The following is a 24,469-nucleotide window of genomic DNA, read 5'->3' as shown; positions in this document are numbered from 1 at the left end:
GTTGGGTTTGTGCAGGGATGGGGAGCTCAGTGTCCTTTACTGTTCCCTTTGTATCTAATTTCCAAGGTGGCTGGAGCAATAGGAAAGTGGGCTTGGATACTGTTGAAGCTGGTCCCTCAAAGATCAGGCCTGTGGCTCACAGAAATGTTAAAGCCTGCAAATAGGCACTTGTTCCTTCTTCATGTTTGCAAATCTCCTGTCCCTTCCAAGCATTTAGTGAAGATAGACAGTGCCACTTGTGTGCGTGCTCAGCTGCTTGTTTCCTATGCTTTCATCTGTGCCAGTAGTTATTTAGCCGAGAGCTCTAAATCTCCACTTGTGCTGCCAGAATTGCCCCAGAGAGGCCAACCAAACAGAGTTTTAATGCCCAGAAAATAGGAAGCTGATGAAGCAGATGTGCATAATAATGTCAGTCTTCTGGAAAAGACATCGGAACACTTCTACCTGCAGGAGCCTTGACTACAGCAACTTTCCACCCCGGTAGCAGTAATGCTGAGATGCTGTAGGATAGCAAAGGCTCTTACTTGTTTAGTCTTAGCAGTCTTGAAGGGAGACTGGGGATAAAATACATGCTCATCATGATTCAGCTCTGTATTGAATCCTGGGAAGTTGAACAAGTAAGACTGATCAGTGCTTCTGGTCAGGGCCTGTATGGTGATGCCTTCACAGGATCCTGCTGTCATTGATGTGTTCTCGTGCAACAGATTCCACATGTACCCTTCTCCATCAGGTGTCTCTGGGGTCCTGGAAGCCAGGCAGCTTGCTCTTCAGATAGTGCCCAATGGGGCAAATAAGTGGTTTTACCATTCAGAAGTGAAAGAAAATAGTTTTACAAGGTTTATTTTCCTGTCTTTTTCTTTTTTCCCCACTCAGAAAAGTACCAAAACTGCCACAGAAGTGGGCAGGACCTTTGCCACGATGTTTTCAGACATAACCTTTCGGCAGAAACTCCTAGAAACGAAGACCGAGGAGGAGTTCAAGGAAGCCTTAGTCCACCAACGCCACTTGTTGACGGTGGTGAATCAGAGACCCTCAGCAATGAGCGATGGGCACAAGTCGCACGGTCCTAAGCCACTCAAGGTAAGGCTGGCCAACATCTGCCATGCCCCTGCTTCAGTGGTCCAAATGCATAAATGCAAGGAGTTTTGGGTAAGGAGATGAAGCACTTGTGCTGCTTGCATCCATTGGGCTCTCCTAGCAAGCTGTCAGCACTGAGGTTTCTACAAATAGCTGCTGTGTGTATGTCTACCTTCCTCAGCTCCTGCTGTAAATCTAATAAAAAAAAAAAAAAACACCACACTTCAAAGAGGCAGGTGCTGAAGGGATGCAGAGCAGTAGGGGGTTGAAATGGTTACAGGACTTTGATTCCAGATGCTTAGTCAAGGGTGGGATTAATGGATCACTGTGCATTGTCGGTCCAAGGTACTTAATCCTGACAATCAGAAGTCTCTGAAGGAAGCTGCTGCTTGTCTTTCCTGCAGCCAAAAGACTTCTTGGCCATCCCTGCACGGTAATTTCACTTAAAAGTTGCCTGTCAGTATTTGGCCTGACTTATCACTGTTTGATCTGTAGCTCTGTAAAAAGTTACTTGCTTTGTACTTTAAAGTTCGAGGGAAATGCTGTAACTCAGCCTTCTTTTCTGGAATTTCCTGTGTATTGGTCACCACTTTGCTTTTCCGTTCAGAAATTCATGCTTTAACCAGACAGCATACCTGAAAAACAAACTGTGCTATCTCTAGCTTGCTGCTTCTGTCCCTGAATTACAAGTAACCTTAAAGCTCCGGTTTGCCTACAGTGCAGAAGCTGGTTAACTTACCACTTTTTTTCCTGGAATAGACAAGGGGTTTTGATCTGCACATCTGGAAATGAGCAAAGCTCATGTTTTTCCTGCAGAATCCCCTTTCTTATAGGTAGTGCTTTGAACTTTTCTAGACCCTATACCTGCTCTTAAGTTTGCAGAACCAGTCCTGAAACCCTCTTCAAACCCAGGTCATTCAGAGTGGTGGTATTTGGAGTAGCTGCAGTAATGTAATTTAGGTAAAGTACATTTAACCCATTGCATTTGGTCTTTCAAAGGGGTTTTTGGTAGAGCGGTTGAAGTGTCTGGCTCTGTCTTCTGCTAAAACTATCCCTCTTTAAAAGTCTGTAGAGGATTTTCTGCCCTGTGGTTTGGTGAGCAGGAGGGCTGGATGCAAAACTGAGCTTGTAGATGTTGGCCCTGAGAAGTGGTGGTTCCTACCTGCCTTGCTGGGCAAGCAGCCTTGGCAGACTTTTGACGGCTCTGAGCCAGTGCTTGGAGATAGTGACACTTGTTTCTTTAGCGCTTGCTCTTGGCATTGACCGTTCTTGGTCTGGATTTGGTAAATTGTTGTTTTTTAAATGTTTTATCTTTCAGCTCTCAGGAGAATGCAGCCTGTGTAGTAGTAACTCTGCTTCCTCTTGTCTCTTGGAAGAAGCTGTCCCCCACCCTGCCTTGCCAGCATAGACCTTAAGAACTGGGATGGAGATTTCTTTTTCTGGCAAGCAAGGATTTGTCTGGAGAAGTGAGGTTGATTTGAGATCATAGCCTGCATTCATCAGTTTGAGCCATGTCCAGCAGCATCACCTCCTCCTCTGCCTGCCCTGTGCGATAGCCTTCTAGAAAGGAAGCATGAGAGCACAAACTCATGTGAGACCAGGGGTGTAATTTCAACCTGTGAACCACCCCCAGTGAAATAAAAATACCCTAATCCGGAGCCACTGTATTATTACAAGTGAACCCTCAGGAGGGGGATAAAGTCTCTTGGTAGCATAAAAATATCCCTCCTCCTTCCCTTGGTCCTGCAGCCATGGGGGAGAAATGGGCCTCAAATACTCTGCGTGTGAGTGGGATTTTTGCAAGTGTTTGTTTTTACCTCTGCTAAAATGCTGAAGGGGACATGACAGTTGCATACCATGCTGTGCCTACAGCACAGTCAGTTTGCTTTGGCTCATCTCGGCAGACTATTTAGGCAAGGCTACATACTCAGTCATAATTAAGTCAGCCTGAAATCCTCTTGTTTACTGAGGCATCTAATTGTGATTTTGTTCATGGAGGAGCCCCTAACAGTTGCGATGCTTTCTGGCTGTGATTTTGTCTCTGTTTGATACGTGCGTGGATTTGCTGAGGGGGCTGGGCTATACTTGCTCAGCATCAGCAGGAGGGAGGATAGTGTGTGTCCCTGGTCTGTGTAAAGCAATCGTGCAGCCCCCTAGTACTTCAGGGGAGGACTGGGAAATGGTCAGTGTTGTTGGAGCAGGTGTTTTCTGTTTGGGTTTAACTGCTGTTAGGTGCTGGCTTAGCCTCTTCCTCTAACCCAAACAACGGTTCCTTATGGCAAGAGACTTGGAGGGATTTGTAAAATGGAAAACTCATGAACTTCATCTAGGTGTTTTTTGTGTGTGTGTGTGTCCCTTTTGCTGCTCTTTCCTCCCTCTTGTATTAGGAGCAGCATGGGCAAAGCGCTTGAAGGACTTGAAGAGGAGGAGAATTGGGAGACTGAAGGAGGATTTGGTGCTGGGTACCTGAGCTGTGGTTCCTAAAAACTAATAAGGCTTGGTGTTGGTTGGGTATGCAGCTCTGGCCTCCTGGATAAGGCCACCTAGTATTAAGGGTGTTAAATCAAAAAGAGGATAGGGCCATGAGAAAGGTGCCACCACAAACAGGAGTGGAAAGGCAATGGGTCAGACAAACTTGACCCACTGAGGGAGAGAGAAGCAGGGAATGGCAGTCCAAGAAATTCCCAGCACTGGAGCATGGTGAGGAAGCAGATAAAAAAGGGCAACAGTGAAGTGTCAGCACTGTCCTTCCCAAGACTTCTGGAAATCTCACAAGGTGCAAGCTCAGAAGATAGCAGAAGGCAAAAGCCAGACTGAAACATGTCTGGAGTAGAGTTAGACAATGAAGATGCATGGTGGATAGGTTGGGGGATAAAAGTAAAACCAAAAAGGGCAGTAACTTCAGAGGTCAGTAAACGTGGGTTGCACTGAGGAGATAAAAGACCAAGCTGAGTATGAGGTTAGTAGAGCAGAGAGGAGAGTTAAGAGGAGGATTAACCATACAGAAGAAACAGATTTCCCCATATACTTAGCCAGTGATGAGGTTTAGCTTGACATCCCCATGCCCTGCCCTAGGCTAAACTTTCACACGTGCAAGAAATAAATGCATGAAGGAATTGGGCATCTCAAACATAACCCATTGGCTCTTCCTTTTCTCAAATTTGCCTCCATGTGCCTTGCGGGACAAGAAGTTAGGCAGTGCTTGTCTCTTCTGCACACTCACTGCTGCCTACGAGCAGGCAATGCGCGTGAGTGCCCCTTCCCTCCCCACCCCACGCTCAGCCCCAGGCCAGCAGCAAGTGTGTGGCTTCTTCCCCAGAAGATGAGATACCCCGAGCATCATTTTCCCCGTACTCACTGCAGCGAGACAAGTCAACATATTAGTCATTAAAGCTATTGTGATTCTCTGGCTGACTCATGCCTTCAGGAATGTCTTTCTGGGGGGAAAAAATTAAATTGCTTTTCAAGTGCAGATGGCTTTGATGTCCAAATATGCCTCCAAATATGGTTTAAGCTCATAGCTTTTTCGGAAATGCTTAAAATGTAGATGTTATGCTGGTGTCTTCCATCTTTTCATTCTGATTGTTCAAGTTAGAGAGTTGAAACTGTCCTAAAGTAATACAGGTGTATTGGCAAAATGCAACAGAATTGACTTAAGTAGCTGAAATGAGGTGTCATAGTAGCTGATAAAGGAGCTGGTCCTCTGAGGTATCTTTTGCAGCCCAAACCCTAGTATTTGCTGTGCCCAGTGTATTCCTTCTAAAAGAGAGGTTTCCTTGTTGTGTTTTGCTTATGGCTCTGACCTTCCAGGTGTTGCAGAGCAGGTGAGTCCCATGAGAAAAGGCAAAGTTATGTGTAGTTTGTTAAACAAGCACTGTAGTGTCAGGTCCTTTCTAAAGCAGTAGTTTTTATCCGTTTCCACACAAACCAGCCAAAGGAAGATGGCCATGCTGTTTTGAGATGATCTGTTGGTGTAAATTTTCGATCTGTGATTTCCCCACATGTTAAGTCTTCTGTGTCTAGTTCTGCAACAAACATATGAAATGTTTTAGATGAGACAGCTGGGGTAATTAGCACTGTATAAAGGTGCTTTTGATTTTCAGAGTAGTAGATGTACTCTGAATTGAGGATTACAGGAAAAAAAAAAAAATCTGACAGGTGCCTCATTTGCAAGTGTTGCCCACTCTGATGCTTTCCATGTGTTTTCCGTAAGGATGTAGTTGTGAGAATTGGGAGGCTGTAAGTCAATAGCAGCTGTCATGTATTTTTGAAAAGCTCCTTATTGCCTGTGGTGAGCATGATATTGTATAAACAATCATACTGCACCTTGCAGGCCCCCAAACCAGAAATAAAAGGGAACATGTTGGGGTTTTGGAACCCTTTCACAATGATCTTACTGTCTTTTAATGGGCAGAAATTATGGCTTTGTTATGTGGAGTTATTAATGCTTGTTCCCTTTTGGTGGAGTTTGAGATGTAGATGCTCTTAATTCCCTTACTACCTCTATTTGAGGTCTCCCTTTCCCATAGCAATGCCAAGGAAGGGAGCACTTGCTGGAGATCCCCTTTCAGAGCCTTCATGTGGATTTGGGGGAAGAGGGTGTTTTTTTTTTTGTGGTGGCATCTAATGAAAAGGAAGTTGGCTAGAGGGATGGGAAAGGCATCTCTGACCTGATGTTTTACTCCAGGGTACCCAAGGTCTAACCTGCTGTTGGCCAGGGTGTTTTCAGTGGGTCACACTGTGCATCAGGTCCCTCACCTGCAAAGCAGGGATGCAGATATGAATGGGGGGCGGGGAAGGGGAAGGAAGGGAGGAAAGCAGGGTGGTCTGGGGGATTTTCTCTTTTACAATGCTTTTGAGGTTATAAATTGAAGTGCAAAGAGTTTATTTTTATTATCACTACAAAATCTGATTTGAATGCCATATTCAAAATGACCAGTTTTGCTCCTATCAGTATTGAATAAGGAGGTTAATCTCTTTAACAATACACGAGCCTTTAAACTGACACAGCACTTCCTTCCTTTCTTTAGTTGCATGAGTTTCTCAATGTTGGCAAGGGGATTTCTGATGACATTGCACGAAGATTTCCAGTGTACGCTTTGGACTTCACTGACGGTATGTTGGCCAATGTTTATGAAAGCATTGGCCTGATTTTGGATTTTTGTGATGCGATGTCCTGTTTACAGTATGCATTGAATGTGTTCTTTGGTACATGTAATGGCTCTCTTACTTCTTATTTAAAAGAACATTTTGGCAAAAGCCTGTAAATAGGCGGCATGGCACACTGTAGATGAGAATCTTGCAGTGTTCCCTTAATGAAGATGCTAGCTGGATGTAGATGAGGATTTTAATTTTGATTAAGCAATGAGGTGATTAAATGGATTGACTATTGTCGTGTGTAGACACAGATCAACTCGCTGCAACCCAGTTAGTCAGCACTGGCCTAATAGGCCCTTTCTGCTGTCCTTGTAAGCCAGTATCAATAGCAATTATGGTGATGCTGTGGGAGTCGAGAATGCTTAAACAAAATCTGAGCTGCAGTAACTTCAGCTTGGTGCTTTCAAAAACAGGATATAGCTTGTCTGCTGTAGCCAGATTACAGGAGCAGCAATACAGTGTTTATACTGAGCCTCAGGTTTTGGGCTTTATATAGTTCCCACAATGGCCTTGTTGGTTTTAAGAGTCACTTTCTCCCTTTTCACTTTCAAACTTTCACTTTCAGAGATTCTTAAAGGCTGTGAAAAGTCTTCAGGGCAAACCATGATTACAGAGCCTCAGCCTGACATCAAAACATGTTCAGTTTCTTACAGCTTACTAGGGAGTTGGTTAATATATTCAAGTATCAAACCCAGAAAGTTTGCATAGAATAAAGATGTGGAGCCTAGGCAGGGAGAATCTCAGGGCTTATCAGACACCTTCCTGCTGCTAAATCCTCCTTAGCTCAAGCCACAGTGTCCCAGCCTTCCCCGCTGCACCTCTGCTGAGAGCTGTCTCCCTTGGAGCTGGCATAAGAAAAGAAGATGCATACCTGAGCCCCATTTTGCAGACAAGTGTTCTAGCACAAAGCCACCTTCCACAGCAGCTTAAGCTTGAGAGCAAGCATGGGCAGGGTATGGATGTGTGTCTTCCACTACATTTCAATAAGGATGGTCACCACCGGCAGAGGAATGTAGCAATTGGTTGTTGGCTGATCGGCTGAAGGAGATGCCATGTTTCTGGGGGAGTTGCCAAGTAGTTGCTTCTCACAAAGATCCAGCTGTGTCGCCTAGGAATGCTTCATCCACCACAATGTGTTTTGCAGTTAGTGGTATCCACTCTGCTGGGAAGAATAAAATGGGATGAGATGCTGGCTTAGCACAGTTGTTTGAGCGCTGGATGCTTTCTCCAGGTGCTTTGTAACTGCTGGGTTGAAATTATTTTCAGGAGGCTTGGGGTGAAAGGAGGGCAGGCTCCGTTTGAAGTCAAGCTAATGCTGTGTTCTCTGGGGTTTGAGGGTATGTTGAGGAAGGAGCGGGACAAGAAACTATTTTCAGGGTAGCAGCAAGGAGTCTGAGACAGAAAAAATATTTCTTGGCATGTGCATCATTGGCACCCTATCTGGCAGGGGACTTAAGCTCCTAATCTGGATACCTCTGGAAGTGGGTTCGGGACACTTCATCTTTATGGCTGTTGCTTTATAGGGCTGTCAAAGTCTAATTTTTCATTATAAAGGGATATTGAAGCACTTCAGAAGGGAAGTGCTGCAGAAGCACCTTGAGGGTGACCCATGTGTGTCTCCAGACAGAGCAGTGTCTGCTATGGCTGTCAGTGTCCTGACCGCAGCAGGTTCACAGGCACAAAAGCATCGTACAGTGGTCCTGAAGCTAACTTTGTCTGACAGCAGATTTGGAAATCCATTTCAGGGTCCATGTTCTGGCCCTGCATGCATCCAAATTAACCTGTACGTGCTGTCTCTCAGCCCTGGGGCTGTCAGCTATAGCCAGGTCTGCAAGCTTCCCATGAACTAATGTACACAGCAGCTCAGGCTTGGCCTGAACAAGGTGCTGGGATTGACTAGCTTGAAATAATTGTTCCCTTGGTTGCATCTGCCCTGAGTGGTAAAATACTGTCATAGTGAGAATCCAGCATTACAAATATTCCAGAAAAATGGTTTTGGTATAAAATGCAAATATATGTTAAAATGTGTCAGTGAATTGTTATACAACTTCTGGAGAGTGGAAGGTGCAGAAATGAGCCAAGTGAAACTCAAGACCTACTGCAGCTCAAATGTGAAGTACTTAACCTTAGGAGCAGTTGTGCCCTTTCAAATAGGATATGGGGAAAAGAGGATTTTTAAAAACCCTGTATATATTAGTATGTGCCATTTCTTCTCAGAAACCAGAAATTAGGATGAATTCTTTAAGGATCTGCATGGAATGAAAACCAGATGGAGCATAAAGCATCTGCCATAAACCACCAAGACCGAAGGTGATCAGGAATGTAAAATTCCTGGAGCATCTCAAAGCAGCAGTGTACCAGAGCATTGGGGATTTGAGCTATCCAAGTATCTGCACTCCAGACAACCACACGTGTATCATCAAAGAGATCCGAATTACAAAGATGCCTTTTTTGAATGGTTGGAGTCTCTAAATCCTCAATCTGAGAAGCATCCTGGGGTTTTGGTTTAGACAGATAAACCAATTAAGGGCAGGGTGATAAATAATAAGGTTTTTGTAGGGCCAGCAAATGTTTTGTCAGTTGGACTTTTGTAGGATTGGTGGACTTCACATGCCGCACAAAGCTGGCCACTAAATTATCCTGAACCATCAGGATTTGGGAGAGGAAAGAAAGGAATCATCTTTCTCTATTGTTTTCTTTTTTTTTCCTCCAGACTAGGAATTATGTTGACTTTAGGTCTGCTTTGGATTGTAGAAGTCTTGTGCATTTTACTGAACGTGCAAGGATCAAGGAAGAGTTTTCTAAATTTTTGGTCCAGGACTTTAGTGATATGGATGGCTTGTAATAGATGTCTTCCAGCAGGAGCATCTGAAGATGAACAATTGGATTACGCTGAGCCTAAGAACACCTGTAATTTTCCTTTGAAGTTAGGATTAACACAATTTGGCATGTAGTCTCCTCTTAATGACTACGGCCTTTGTTTATGGGATTCTGCTTTCTTTAAAAAAAACTTGTACAGAACTTCATCCCGATCTTGTCAAATAGGCTCAAAACACGTGTGTATCAATCTTACTACTTTTTAAGACTCAGTTGAACCACAGGAGCTTCCTGAAATTTTTTTATTTTGAGGCTTGTTTGAATGAAGGAGGGAATTTTGCCTGGACTCAGCTACAAGTCTTGAAACCCTTTAAAGTTGCTACCCTTATTCTTCAATGTGTGTTTTCTGGTACAACATAAAGGAATAAACACAAATGTAGTGCCTGGAGTGTCCAGGGGGAAATTTGCAGTGCCTGAGGTTTTTATGGTGAGCTTCAGCGTTGTCTTCTGCCATATCCCTTCACCTCTTGGGGAGGGGGAGGGAAGGGAAGAGAGAGGAGAGCTGAGATCTATTCTGTCCCATTTTTTTTTCCTTGACCTGTGTCCTTGGCACGCGGCTGTGGTGGGTAGATAGTTCAGCTGGAGATGTGGATTCCTCCCTGTCCTTGGTCCTGCAGAGGGTTCCTAACCAGCTCCTGCAAGTAAGGCTAGTGCATCTGCTGGCAGCATCCTCAGGATCTGGTGGTGGTGTTTTGCAGGGGGGTGATATCCAAAGCTCCCTGTAATGCAGGCATGCTTAGAAGGAAGGGTTGAAGGCACTGGAAAATTAGGATTTGAAAGGGAAGTTTTGTCTTGCTGGTTGTCCAAGGTAGCACAGAGCTTAAACCTGCTAAAATGTTGACTGTGGATTGGCTGTGGCATGTGCCAAATCTTCATCGACTCTCCCACCTGGTTGCACTAGTCACCTTGTTTGGCAGGATTGCATTCTTGAGGGAGGAGGAAAAATAAAGGGATTGTAGGTAGGCTTTTTCCCTTCTCTTCAGTGCCTCTGCTGCCCTAGGTTAGATGATGGGGTAGCTCCAGCATCACTCTGCAGCCCTTCCTTCCTAAATACCACCTGGGTGTACAAGTTCAGTGGCCACTTGAAGACTGACTTGTTGGATGTTTTGGGGCATCATGACCTGGGTTTGCAGCTATGATGCTTTTGCAGTCTCTCTTTGTGTTAGTGATGGATGGGAGTGCATTAAATATGTATAAAAGCATCTTGTTTTGTCTGTGGATGTTTCCTTCCAAGAGACTAGCACTTCATGGGAAATGGGCTGAAAAACAAGAGAAGGGAAAGCTCTGAGCCCTTCATTAGTTTCTTCATACTTCTCTAGTCTGAGCATATGCTTGGCTTCTGCTCCAAAATCAGTAAGAGTGGATTTCCTTTTCCAGCTGTTTCTTTGTCTCGCTTGTACTGTGACTTACTCTTCACAGGACTTTAGGGAAGATTCATCTTCTGTTCATCTTCAGAAAATTGGGCAGAGTCCAGCAGCTACTAACATAAGTGAAAGCCCAGCTTGAGGGCATTAGCAGAAGTTTGTAATGCTTTGAGGTTTTTATGGCTCAAAACCTATGAACAGATATCCTTACTATGTGCTTTTACCATTGAAAGGTGTGGTTTTTCTTTTAAGTCAGGGCTTTAATAGACACATCCTTGCTGCTGTACTGCAGATCAGTATAATTAAATTTGTTTTGCATTGGCTATTTCAGAGAATTGGGAAGGAATGTTAATAGTCAGACATTTCATAGAATGTCCATCTGTCTTGATTTTGATTCAGTAAATGTACAATTAGTAGACCTAAGGAGCTCTAGTTCCGGTCTCTTGGTCATTAACTTATTGATGCAGAATACCAAGCAAAGTGAGGCCAGCAATGCTGCAGTTTTGTCTGAAACTCTAACTTTGTCATTAGAAACTATGACATTTCAGAAATTCAAGCAAGTAAAATAGAACTGTCACGTTGATGAACATAACTGCTTCCCATTTCAATGTGTAGATGTACCTTAATTTCAAGGGATTGCTTCTGTAATAGTCAGCTACTCAGATTTCACAGCTGGACTGAGAGTTGATTTTCTGCTACAAATTTACATTGTGCCGTTGGAGTACCACATTTTTCAATGGCTTTATGAGCCTGCTGCAGATGAAATGCCATCATAATGCAGCCCACCTTCTTTTAAATGAAATAATGTCAGTCCCTGGGTTGCAAATAGACCCTGAAAATGTTTAGCCAGATGTTGACTTTAAAAAGGCAAAAGGTAAATTGTGGTTAACACTGGATTTTAGTGCTTGTCTCAGGTGAATCTGTACAAGGAGGCAGTATTTGCTCATGATTTTAACTGCAATTAAAGAGTGGTTAATCATGTTTGTGAAAGAGTATGTTTAATCTGATGTAGTTGCTGTCTCCATTATGAAGTGAATTTTGCTGCCCACCAGTAGGGATTCTTGCTCCTTGGATCTTATCTGGCTGATTATGGACTAAAGAAAGTACTGCTTTGTACTGGAAGTCTTGGACCCAGCCATGATGTGGCATAAGGACCTCCATGATCACCAAGGACTCCTGCTTGTTTTGCAAGGATTGAAGCTGAAACTAAAAGCTATGCATAAGCTTTTGTGATGCTCTTCAAGGCTTCTTCCTTCTGGCCTCTCATACTATGATTTATCTACCTGAAAGTTTTTTAGAAAGCACCTCATCACTTGTGTAGCTTTCTCTGCTCAGCAAATGAGCTTTTTTTTTTTTAATATTAGTTGCTTCTCTGGTCCTTCAAAGTTTTCAGGCATTGTTGCCTCTGACCTTTCATGTTGGAAAGACTCCTTTGTCCAAAAAGCAGTGTTCCGGAGTGGCCCAGAGTCCTCTGAACAAGGATGTGACCATCTCTACTTATGAAACTACTGCTCGGTCCACTGTTTGCCCTGCCAAGCCTTTCCTTTTCTCTAAAGGTCTTGGGCACTTGGGAGTGTGAGGCAGGAGTCTGCAGCTGGACTCAAGATCACATGAGAGAGCTTCATCTGCAAGAAGTAAATTTCAGGCCCTTTGGTTGCCAAGAGTGGTCAGGAATGTGGTCTGTGGTTTCTGAATCTTCACAATAAATTGAAAGGAATCTGCCTTGAAACAGCTGGTCCTATGACTCCTGGAAGGTCAGGCTCATTTGCATGCTTGAGATGTCTACTGTCAAGATTCAGGCCTTGCCCTTTTTTTGAGGATGCTGAGCATCAGAAGTCCTGTTTATGTCTGTTCCTCCATGTCTGTGAACAGGAACCATCACAAGGTGTCCTTTATTCAGGCGGCTGCCTGTTCATTACACACCTTTGATTCTGGGTTTTTGCATCCTCCTTCTGTCCTTTGCACTACAAATGGCACACAAAACAGAAGTTAAATAAGATCCCAAAGTCATTGAGCAATTTCTTTTTCTTTATTTTTTTTTTATTCCAGTGATACAGTTAGTCTGTTGTGGCAATGTCCAGGTTTTCTCAGTGTTGCACCCAACAGTCTCTAATGCAAAGCCTGTCCTTCTCTGATTCAGTTCACTGGCTTGTAGCTCCCTCAGCAAGGGACTGATGCTAGCAAAGGCTTAGATGAGCCTTTGGGAGCTTAGGGGTAGACGACTGTGTGGGAGTTCACTGCTCAGGAGGCTTCCAGAAAGGAGAATTGGACAACTCCAAGCTTGTCCAAGTGTCTCACAGCAGGAGTGTTATCAAGGATGGTGGCACAGGCAGGTTGAAGGCTGTTTCAAGGTTTTCTTTGAAAAGACCCTCTCCAGTGTATCCTCACTGAAGAAGCTGTTTCATGGAAAAACTTACGTTCTCCTTGAGCAATATCAGCTGTTGTCATCTCTCATCCTTTCTCTTGTGTGATATGAGCTCACTGGGGATGGACATCAGCCTGAAAACAGGAAAAGGAAGCTACTTCAGAGGCCCTTAAATTCATATTTTGACACTTTAATTCTTTCTGGCTGCTTTTGTTTTGGCCTGGTGTGTTTTTTTTTCCAATGGAGATGAGAAGGGGTGAGTGGATGGAAAAGAAAGAAGCCATTCTTTCAGAAGAGCTTTTTAAAAAACAAAACTCCTAATGTATGCATTCCTGACCTCTTGTGCTATTTGTTTTTGTAAGTCTGCTAGCACTAATTGGCTCAGCATAGCATATTATTGATTCAAGCCTATAACCTCAGATTTCTGCCTAGGGAAAAATGAAGTGCTTCATGTTTTCCTGCCCAAAGCATCATGAGTTGCTAAGAGAAGTGATCGTCATGAAGCTCATTAGGGGCATAGCCCAGAACACCTATAAAGTTGGTATTAAGAAGGCAAGGGGTGGAGGGTTTATGAACCCTAAGCTTACGGTTTCTGCTTTGATCCTCTTCTAAGCTTTTGGGTCTGGCAAAACTGAGCAAAAGGCTTCCAGTATTTCCTGTTTTGACGATGCCAGAAATGTCTGTCGAAGCAGTCTGGTGGCACGTTGGTGCTTCTACTTCTGGTCCCAGATAAATAAAAGAGCATGGTTGTGCAAAAGCAAATGTTGAAGACCTATCTATACTTTTAAGACTAAAGCATGGACTGAATTTCTGCTTCTGCCTTTTGGCATTAAAAGAACTAATGGTACATATAGCTGATGCAAGTAGGGTTTCAATGCTTTACAAGCGGGCAGTACTAACACGACTTTTGTTATGTTTTACAGGTGTTATTGGAAACAACAAAGCTATAGGAAAATACATCACAACTATGATCTTTCTGTATTTTGCCTGCCTCCTTCCATCCATTGCGTTTGGGTCACTCAATGATGAAAATACTCGAGGAGCTATCGGTAAGTTTATTGGTTTTGTGCATGTGATAGCATCACATGTATTCAAGCTGCGTAGCTCTGATCACAAAGTTTTGATAGCTTTTATTTGCTGAAAAAACACCACTGAAGTTTTTTCTGTTAAATTCATGACTTTTTCCTCAAAAGACTAGAAAAGCTGAACAGTACTTTAGGTAGTATCATCTGACTTCACTGATACAGATATATGCTACTGTATTTTTTAAATGATGCTCACTTTATAACTATGTAGTTATCTGCACATTTTTCCTAGTACAAGTTCTTGTGCTTTTGATCTTAATTTGATTGTCAGTAAGCAAACCACTGGTATAGCGGATGATGCTTTGCTCTATCCCAGCTGTGGCCCTGAAGCAGTTCATACTGCTGTTACAGTTCATAGGAATATTAGTTGAAATCTTGTCCGGAAGGCCTCCACAAACACTGGTTATGTTTTTATAGCGGTTTAAAATAAATAAAAACCAAACCCAAACAAAAAAAATTGCAACACCCTTTCCCCCCTGCCCCCAACAAGAAACCCCAAACCAAACAAAAAAACCCTCAACTTTCATAGTTCAACATCTGGAAATCTAATGGCATCCTAAATTATTGGTACAAGTTTGCTGGCAAGGGGTCACTTCTTGCTTTCCCAGCGTCTCACCTCTGTACCCCTAAGCATTGCTCTTACTCATTAGTGGTTAGCTTCTGTGCCCTGTGAATACTCCTTGGTCAGGGAGGTGTTGGTTAAAAACCCTGTTTGTTTCTGTCCTTCCTAATTACTCATAGATGTGCAGAAGACAATCGTCGGCCAGTGTATTGGAGGGCTGCTTTACGCGCTCTTTTCGGGGCAACCTCTAGTTGTACTCCTAACTACGGCTCCTTTAGCGCTCTACATTAATGGTAAGTCTATTAAACTTGTACATCAGGGGACTGATGTGATTGCGATGGGTGGAATGTGACTTTGTAGGAGAACCTTGCGGTCCTGTTAGAGCTTTAGTTGCATTTGTTTAGTAAATCAATATGAAAGGACTGCTGCTGGTGCTGAGGGAGAGGGGAGGAATTTGATTCTGGTTTAGTTAAAGTTGGTTTCTAACGGAATTGTATTGCATAGAAAAAAACATTTCATGAAAATAAACATTTCTTCTGCTTCAAGGAAGAAATCTTTTTCACCTGATGGTTTTCTCATGTGGCTGCATTTAACCAACTTGAGGATAAGAGCCTGAGACAAAGGGGGGTTTTGTTTTGGTTTGTTTTTTTTTAATTGGTCTTTTAAAGTGTGACCAATAGCTTTCTAGTTACGGCTGCAAGCTGATATTACTGAGCCAGAGGTGTAAAGGAGCAAGCTCAGTATCTATCAGAACAATCAGATAGGCTGTGACTTGCTTGAAGGCTTTAAGACATGAGGCTTTGCCCACAATGCAGGGACTGAGTAAACATGGTGCAAAAGCATGTGTGAGATCCCTTGCTCAACAGCATCCTGAAATGTCAGCGAGAGCACATTCCAAGGGCTGATTTCTGTGGCCTTGATTCCTAGGAAAGATGCTTTGAGCAGTGTGGGAGAATATTTTTTCAAGTGCTTCTCCCTATTTCTAGTTGAGGAAGGGAGTGGGGAAGGGGAGAACAGTTTGGGTTGATCCAGCGTTCATCCAGGAGTGTAAGAACAGGGGTTTAACGGTATCTGCGATAAGTGCGTTTGGGAGAAGTCCTGAAATTGGTTCTTTTTGCCATCAAGCAGATGGGAATCACAGGGTGGTAATGACAAAAGTTTAATCTGACACATGAATGCTTCATTTTTACAGTCATCCGAGGAATCTGTGATGACTACAACTTGGATTTCAGTGCTTTCTATGCCTGGATTGGACTGTGGAACAGCTTTTTCCTTGTGATGTACTCCCTCTTTAATTTCAGTCTTCTGATGAAGCTCTTTAAAAGGTAGCTATTTTCAAGAAGTCATATTTTGATCGGATTATTCAGCAAATGGAAAAATTATACATTCCACAAGCTACTTAATTACAAACTTGCAGCCAAATGTATTTTGCGAGATGAGGCTAGTATCATTTCAGCTTATTGTTCTAGCTTGAAAGAAGCTTTTAAAGATTCACTGGGGTTTGTTTCTTGAGTTGGAGTCTAGCTAAAATTGGTATATTTTCATGTAAATGCATGAATATGCTGATTTTCCTTTGAATGGAGTTGAATGCAGACTCTGCTAATGGCTATATTAATTCCTGGGATTTTTCCACAGGTCAACAGAAGAAATAATTGCACTTTTTATATCCATCACATTTGTGCTTGATGCCTTCAAAGGTATTATTAAAGGTAAGCCTTGCAACAACGTTTTTTGGTGCAGATCTCTGCTTTGCTTTCTTGTCAAAGGGAGATACAAGGCTGCAAATATGTGTGATATTTGCTTGTTGCCATGTTCATTCAGGGTCTTCAGGGGAAAAAAAAAAGTGTGTGAGATTGAAGCAGCCCTGTGTCAGCAGTTTACCTGGATATGCAGAATTTCTGTTAGCTTAGATTTCAGTTAGCTGAGAGAGAAATAGTGTCTTAACTTAAAATGAAAAAAAAAATATTAATGTTGCTGTCTTCCCCCGATACCAGTGTCTTTGGTCCTGGCAAAAAAAAAAAAAAGTCCAATTATTTAAATGCAGTGCACCTAGACATCTTTCCTTGCACATTATTAAAACTACAAGGAGGGAGGTTGAAAGATGGGCTGAGATTGCCCATTCTTACATGAGCTCTGGGGCTCATCTTTAATGGCAATGTAAGGACTGCAGTGCTTTCCAGCATGCTCCTAAAGCTATTCTGCCCTTTCCAGCCACTTGGTCCTGGCTTCTGGGTTGAGTTCTAGGCTTCTGGGTTGAGTTCTAGGCTTCTGGGTTGAGTTCTAGGCTTCGAGTATCCATGAGCAGCCTTGGGGTTTAACAAATTTCCCTGGCACCTTTCTTTCTCCTGATCACAATTGGCAGGAGGTGTTTGTAAAGGTGAAAGATGTTAGCAGAAATACTATGTGAATGGCAACCTTTCTGTTCATCCCAGTGAGCAGCTGGCCAAGTCTGCATTCCTTAGTTTTTATGACCTGTTATCCAACAGCCCCAAGTTTGGGCTATTCTTTGAAATCCTTCAGGACATACCTAAGCACACTGAGCACATCCCTTGTTTTCAAGATTCTCAGGCTTGGCTCATTATGGTATCTTGCATGCAAGGAGAAAACCTTCAAAGAGCAGGTTTGACACTGCAAAGCAATTTTCGAGTGAGATACTTCCTCACTTCATTGGCAATCCTTAATTTGGCTTCTTGGGCAAATGCTTTGATTGTGCAATCAGAGGTTTTTTGTCTCTGCAGAACACCTGCATCTTTCAAATATCATGCTTAGACAAAGCTTGGTGAAGGAGAAGCTGTTCTGGGATACTTTGCTTTCTCCTTGCTCACTGTGTAGCCATGAGCTTTGCTTAATGTGTGTGGTTAGTACCCTGTTCTGGAGGTATTAGGCAGTCTCACTGTGGCTCTAAGGTGTTCCTTAACAGAATATTCAACTGCTCTGTAAAAATTAGTAAATGCAAATGTTCACAGTGTTTCTGTAGTAGAGAGCTGATTTCCCATTGCAGGGGAGTGAGGTGGAGGTTAAAGGTACAGAAAGCATCCATTGATCTCAGCTGCCAGACTTTCAGGAATGTGCAGTACCTCAGAGTATTGCAGTGGGGACAGGAGAGGATCCTGGAAGTTAATTAGTGGAATTAGTGAATTTGTGTAACTTTCCCTTCCTCTTGGGAAGGGCTGAGCTTACAGGAACAACAGTAATAAAATCAAACCAATATTCATTTGCTAGCTCACGCTGGCTTGAGCTGCATCTGGGAGTGTTCAGTGCATGAACAGATGGGACCCCAGGTCCAGCCATGTTCCCAGATGTAGAAGGGCACCGGTGCTGGCAGGCACAGACTCTATATCCTTAACCCTCTCAGTGCTCATATTTAAATACATGACACCAGTGCAGCTCATGGGCATGTGCTCGTCTTTCTCCTTCCACTCCTGTTTTGTAGCAGGAGGTGATGGTTGCTGCTGCCATCTCCCCCTCCCACTCAAAACTTCGGTGGAGCAGTTAAGCAGGTACCATCTCCATGCTGTTAAATGTGTCCTGGTAATGGCTAGCCAGCTGACAGCGACTTTGGGCTTCCTGAGTGTCAGGGGATAATGCTGCTCTTGCTCAGATATGTTTTCCTCAGTCTGTTCATAGCCTTGATTTTTTTTTTTTTTTTTTTTTGCAAGGTACTCATAGAAGTGCAGGAAAGAAGGGGGGAGGGATGTGATACTGTACAGAGGAATCAAGCCATGTGCATTCACGCTATCCCAGTGACACTTTGTTTTTGCCATGTGGCCCAGCCACTGAAGCTGTGTTTGTTTGATCTTGACATCTGCACTCTGCAGGAAATGGTGGTGAACTGGCCGAAGCAAACAAAGCCAGTTAATGTTGTTGGAGGGAACTTGAGTGCTCAGTAGGCTTGAGAATGGCTCTGTTTCAGCGAGGGCACCACCTGCTTTGCTGCGCTCTCTGAATGTGGGCAACAAGGTTCACTTAGCTCTGTTATAAAAACAAACTATAAATCTGCAGGAATCAAATACTTTATAGCAAGTCTGTGCTGCAGGAGAAAGGCCTCCACTAGTCATCTTGACTTGTTCCTGTTGCTTTAACTAAAATACAAAAGTCAAAGTTTCTTCCCCTATATCCAGGATTGAGTGGAGCAATCCTACCTGGTTTTGAGGTGGCTGCACATTGAATTGCAGCCTGAGAGGTAATGTACATACGAGTAGTCAGCCTGAACGCAGTGTGCCAAAGATGTGCTCAGCCCTAAATGTATTGTTGCAATATAGCCAAGTGTGGGAAGTTGAGAAAATCCACAAGACACCCCCCCCCCCCCCCCCCCCCCCAAAACCTACCTTGTTTCATTCGTTTGAGTCTAAATCTAAATACGGAGGTATGCAAATACATTCTGCGTAGCTGCCGTGTTGCATGTGCTGCCGGTTTATCATATGTTCGTTAATTGTGCATGTCTCTAGGACTTAATAACGCTTGGGGTCAGCTGAGATGATGAACAGGCTTTTAGTTCTGGCCAGCTGTTAATCCCCAGGAAATACTGCCATAATCACTTTTGTTATGACAAAAGTGTCCTTTAACGTTCAGAGCCGGAAACTGCAAATTCTCCAACAACCTGTTCTGTGCTGGTGTGCGGGTCACAGCAGTGCTCTGTGCCTCAGTTTACCTGTTTGCAAAGCAGGCGTGGGTGTCCTGCCTGGGCTGGACACAGCTGTGAGGATGGAGGGAGGAAATGATAGCAGAGTCTCTTCCGTAGCACGCGATATGGTGCTTTAAAAGTGCAATGATCTCCTCATTTCTGGCTGCTGCTGAGAGCAAATTGAAAGGTTAAATCTTGACCTGTAAACCTTCTATGATCTTTAAATTTATATACAGAAGTATTGAATGTGAAGTAACCAGTCTTTTCTCTTGTGACCTTCATGCCCTATTGACCCCATCCATTTGTCGAATGCCCGGACTCCTTTTAAAACATAAAGGTGGTACAAGAACTGTTATTACCACTGTTAAAATGGCAGCATAGCTAAACATGGGACGCTTTATGTTGTGGTGAGCTCCAGACCAGCAACAACACACTGTGCTTCGGCCAAAATTCAGGGTGGTTGCAAATACCAATTACGCTTTGCAAGAATGTTTACAATTTGTTTTGCTTGTTTCCAAATGTTTAGAATTACAGTTTGTTTTGCCTGTTTTCCCTGTAGCTGCTGCAGATGGGAAAGCCGAGGTGCTTGGGGTTTTCAGAAACTTGATTATTATTTGGGGGTGGGGGGAAATGTTGTGAGAAGCATTATAGCCTCAGCTTCAGATTGTTGTATTTTTGCTTAAAGATGATGGTCTTGCCCTAAACTTTTGAGGTTTCCTTATGCAAAGCCTGAACGGGTATTTTGACTAAAGCAAAGAAAGGTAGAGGAACTGCAAAGCTCTGACATGGTGCTTTCCATCCTCCTGTATCTTCCTATTGGTTTGGGGGCAAGCGGGTGCTGTCTGCTGTCATCTGATCACATAATGTGGGAGGATCAAGGCTGCAACGCCCAACTCCCGTCTTCTGGTTTGACTTGCTCCTTGTGGCACCTCAGGATCTTGTTCCCAAAAGAGGTGAAATCATCCCAGCGCCATGTTTATATGCCTGAAGCCAGCCAATGCCATAGAAATGGGAACTCAGCTGCCTGAATGCTCAAGAGTAAAAGTGTATTTGCAACTGTTAATTACTTCTATAAATGCCTCTGAGGTAACCTAATACATTTATGGACAGTTCCAGAGGCATTACTGGGTGTTTCACTTGTACAGGTTTCCTTCAGGTGCTCTGTAACTACTTCAATTTGCACTGTAAATTTAAACATTCTGCCAGGTTTTGCATATCATCAACACTTATCTTTAAAATCTGAACCAGCCTTGGAAGAAAAGTAATTACTGTACATTTTGTAGTCCACGTAAGGATCTGTGCAGCCTGGCTGCTCTTAATTTTTTCAGAGATCCTGATGGAATTTGTTTACCAGGCTGCAGAAAGTAGGTGTATTTATATATGTGTGTATATATATTTAAGAGCAGTGATTCCAATGCTAGGAACAAAATCACATAAATGATTAGCACTGGAAGTCCTTACAGTTCAAACATGTTGCTTTAGATCAACTTTTACCTGTTAAAACAAGTGAAAAATAAATTTGTAAAGCACTGTCTTTTTATAAGAGAAGCAGCTCTCCTGATTTCTTTTCACTGGTTTGAGGGGGTAGAGCTATAAACCTGGTGAACCATAATGTTAATACTGCATGATCAAGCAAGAACGAACCACTTTATTTTACTTGCTTTGATTGTCACAAACCTATCCTAATGCTTGCCTGTTGGTTGTTTGTACAGTTTTTAAGAAATATTACTACCATGGGCGCACAGGAGACAGTTACTTGGAAAAAGCACGAACTGATGCTATTCCAAGCCTCGGCATCAATACCACCTTCTTGATGAACTCATCAGTGAGCAGATCCATGTCCTTAGAGAATCAAACAGGCACGCATGATGTGCATTATGGACGTGAAACTGCCGTCCTTAGTCTCATGTTGATGTTGGGTACCCTTTGGCTTGGTCATACGCTCTATCAGTTTAAGAAAAGGTGAGTTCCTTCAGTCTTAGAGCTCAGACTACTGATTATTTCATATTACCTGTGAGGAATCGCTAATGGTTTAGATCTTCAATTTTGTAACCCAGAAAAATCAGATGGAACTCTTCCATTAGTGGTGGTGGAAGCCAAAGCCAGAGATGAACTTGGCTGGCCACCTGGAAAAAGTTAGCAGCAGAACAAACTGTTCGGTCGCTGGACGATGCCTTTTCGTATTTGGTTTGGCGTTGCAAGTGCCTTTTTAGAAAGCTTTGGGTGAACAATGTATTTCATGTTGGAACTCCTGTAACTCCCCCCAAAAAGGCATTGAACCATGTTGGGGGCAAAAATCCCTGATAGTGCTGGAAGATCTACTGGGAGTGTACCTTTAGTGACTGTTGGGAGTCAAATGCCCAGCTCTAATTTGGGTTTAACTCACATTGCCCTTAAAACTCTTCATTTGAAACGCCTGAGCAAGCAATTAAACTAAAAAATGGAAATGAGACACAAATTGGTGCTTGGAAGACTTTTTTCTAGCTTGCATCTTAGTTTCTTGTTTCTTTATGGGTTTTGCTTATGCATTCATCAACCTTCAAAGGCCACATAGGTTCCAGAGGATTTAAGGCTGAATTAAAGGCTAATTCTTCACTCCAAATATCTCTTTAGAATTGCAAGATTGGACTGAATTTTCACTTACTAAAGCATTAACAGTATCTGGATTGAGAAATTGTCACTACAGTATGATGTTGATGGAAATTCTTTGTCTTTAAATTGCAGCCCATATTTGCATGCGAGAGTACGTGAAATTCTGTCCGACTGTGCCTTACCGATTTCAGTATTGACTTTCTCTGTTGTGGGTTCGTATATCTTCAAGGAAATAGAAAGTAAGTTTATATTTCTATTCTCTGAAATGCTGGGGGAAGCTATTTAGGGTGTAGGGAAAAGAGAAATGAAATCCCAGGAAGGTTTTGGTACAAAATAGCAAAGTCCTTATTTCACAAATACTACATGTACTTCCCCACCCCCCCCACCCAAGACCTCAGATTTCCTCAATATTAAGTTTAATTCATTCAAAACCCTAATCAAACAAGGCAGGGTGAAGTTTTTTTCTCTAGATAAATTATTCCAGTGTGTCTTTCAACTTCAATGTAATTTAAAATATGTGTATCTTATAATAAAGAGGGTCAACAATTTCTGGCAAAGAACAAAGGGCAGAGTAATTAGCAGGCAGGAAGGGTTGTTGCCAGTCATACAGACGTAGAGCTGATGATCCCAGTCTATCCTCTTTGTCTCCAGTTTACGTTTTCCTAATTTAGGTGACACAGTGTGGAGCATCTGGGCAGTTCTAAGTTACACAAGGAAATCTAAAAATGAGACACCATTCATTGGCCAAATAGATCAGCTTTTCCATATCAGGAAGCGATAATGGGGACAGGAATTGCATTGTCCTGTGGTGACGTGAGTGGGTGATGTGAGGAAATGTATGGAAACAAATAAGAAATGGCTTTTTTCTGTGATGACCATTCCATCCAGTTGGATTGATGTGTGGCCATGTGTGATTTATCCCTAGTCATGGATTTCTTCCAATGGCAGGAAAGTTCGAAGCATTTTTATACTAAAATGCCTTGCACAGCTTGTTGGATATGAGGAAGTTTTAAACTGCCTCTGTCAGTTGATTAACTGAGCAGGAGGAGTATACTGCTAGTTAGAAGTAAGGTTTTCTAATCTAAAAATGCCTCGCATCTGTGGAAAATAAGTTTCCCTCTTTTGTTTTACTCAAGTACATGTAATGCCTCACTAGAACTAGCAGTAATCTGTCAGATCAGGATGGCAGCCAAGTTCTAAGAGGATGGAGGAAAAAATAAACTGAAACAGCCAGATGAGCCCATCTTCTATGGCCTTCTGGCTCCCACATGCCAGGGCATCGCGCTTGGTTTGCTGTGTTGTTTTACCCACACCACGAACTGTGGGGAAACATTACTTGAGTTCATGTGGATGGTTGGACAAGAAGGTGCCTCCTAACATCATTCCCCTCCTCTTTCCAGTGTCCAAATTTAACTACAACCCATCTGAGAGCTTGTTTGTGCTGGCCCCAGTCCAGTCCCTCTCCATTGGGTCAGTGATGAGCGCCATGGGGCTGGGGTTCCTCCTGTCAATGCTCTTCTTCATAGAGCAGAACATCGTGGCGTCGCTCACAAATGCACCGGAGAACAGGTAACGCTTTTAGTACTCCGCTTCGTCTTGGGGGGATACATCCTTGAGTCTTTTTCCAGCACTGCTTGTCCAAAGCTTGTGTGAATATCAGAAAAGATATTCAGGATGTGTTCTTCAGAACTTCTGTTGTCACAGATGAAAGTAACTCTACTGCTTAACTCCTCACCATCCGCAAAACCCAGTGTTGCAGCAGTGAGTCAAAAATGCAAAACATCAATGAGCTCATCAACTCAGCCTGTTTCTTCTTTGCCCATATGTGAATGTTACGTAGATATCTTTTATGGTTTGAGATCTGTGGATGTACCTCCAGATATTTAGGGAGTGTCTGACCCATATGGACACTTGCACTGCTCTTGCAGTATAGAGAATTTTTTTGAAAATGAAAAGTCAATGACCTGAACAAATATCCTAGCATGGTATGCTGCAGTTGAGCATCAGAAAAAAAGTCTTTGGAGCTGTTAGTTTCCAATTGAAAAAGTGGAAGTGATGTAAAACAGTATGTCTAATGTGTCTGATAGGTCTGATTTATGTGCAAACTTGTCGAGATGCTGCACTATTAAAAGATTCCCTCTGTTTTTGTGCCAGCTGCAATCAGATATGGTATCAAGAATGAACGTGTATGACTTTTTCCAGGGAAACCACCGTATCTCAGAGGATTTCTTGCTAATGTAATGTGTGGGAGGGTTCTCTCCTTGCATAACATACATTAGCATTCTCCATGTTGTAGCCGGAGTGACACTGAATTAAGGGGGAGAAGACAAGTTCAAATTCAGTTATACTAATTTGGTTTTCTTTGACCACTCGATTTTTCCTCTTATCTTTCTTATTTCCCTTTAAGTAAAGTGTTGCATAAATCTGTGACGTAAGTGGGTCATCTTTTTCCTAATATGAGTTCTTCTAAACTTTTGGTATTTTCTACTAGGGTGTTTTTAAGGGAATGTAAAATACTCTTTGGAGTTCTTCATAGTGTTTTTCGTAATGCCTTGCTACAGGGCTGAGCTTATGCTTGATCAGGTATCAGGGCAAGGTCTTTTGGAGATGGAAAAACTAGGACTTGACACCTTCTGTTTGTGGTACCATCACAGAATAAAAATACTGCTGTCTACCAGCCAAATGGAGAATGTGCTGTTTGATGTCTTAGCAGATGTAGTGATTTCCTCGTGTAGAAGAAACAGAGAAAAGATGATGCTTGCCTGA

The 24,469-nt window shown here is 42.9% G+C and overlaps 1 protein-coding gene across 1 annotated transcript in view; it reads left to right on the top strand.

The window, feature by feature from the left end:
- The window catches only part of SLC4A11 (solute carrier family 4 member 11), a 90,155-nt gene that overhangs the window by 52,998 nt on the left and 12,688 nt on the right, over positions 1 to 24,469 (top strand). Inside the window, exons 9-17 of the mRNA XM_075709283.1 lie at positions 874 to 1,080; positions 6,108 to 6,192; positions 13,764 to 13,889; positions 14,667 to 14,780; positions 15,680 to 15,812; positions 16,123 to 16,196; positions 20,824 to 21,073; positions 21,836 to 21,942; positions 23,104 to 23,272. Coding sequence (XP_075565398.1) covers positions 874 to 1,080; positions 6,108 to 6,192; positions 13,764 to 13,889; positions 14,667 to 14,780; positions 15,680 to 15,812; positions 16,123 to 16,196; positions 20,824 to 21,073; positions 21,836 to 21,942; positions 23,104 to 23,272 — 1,265 coding nt within the window. The remainder of the gene's footprint in view (positions 1 to 873; positions 1,081 to 6,107; positions 6,193 to 13,763; positions 13,890 to 14,666; positions 14,781 to 15,679; positions 15,813 to 16,122; positions 16,197 to 20,823; positions 21,074 to 21,835; positions 21,943 to 23,103; positions 23,273 to 24,469) is intronic.

This window comes from Pelecanus crispus, chromosome 4, assembly GCF_030463565.1.
Source record: "Pelecanus crispus isolate bPelCri1 chromosome 4, bPelCri1.pri, whole genome shotgun sequence".
Classification (NCBI taxonomy): Eukaryota; Metazoa; Chordata; class Aves; order Pelecaniformes; family Pelecanidae; genus Pelecanus; species Pelecanus crispus.
This window is presented reverse-complemented; position numbering and strand designations above follow the sequence as displayed.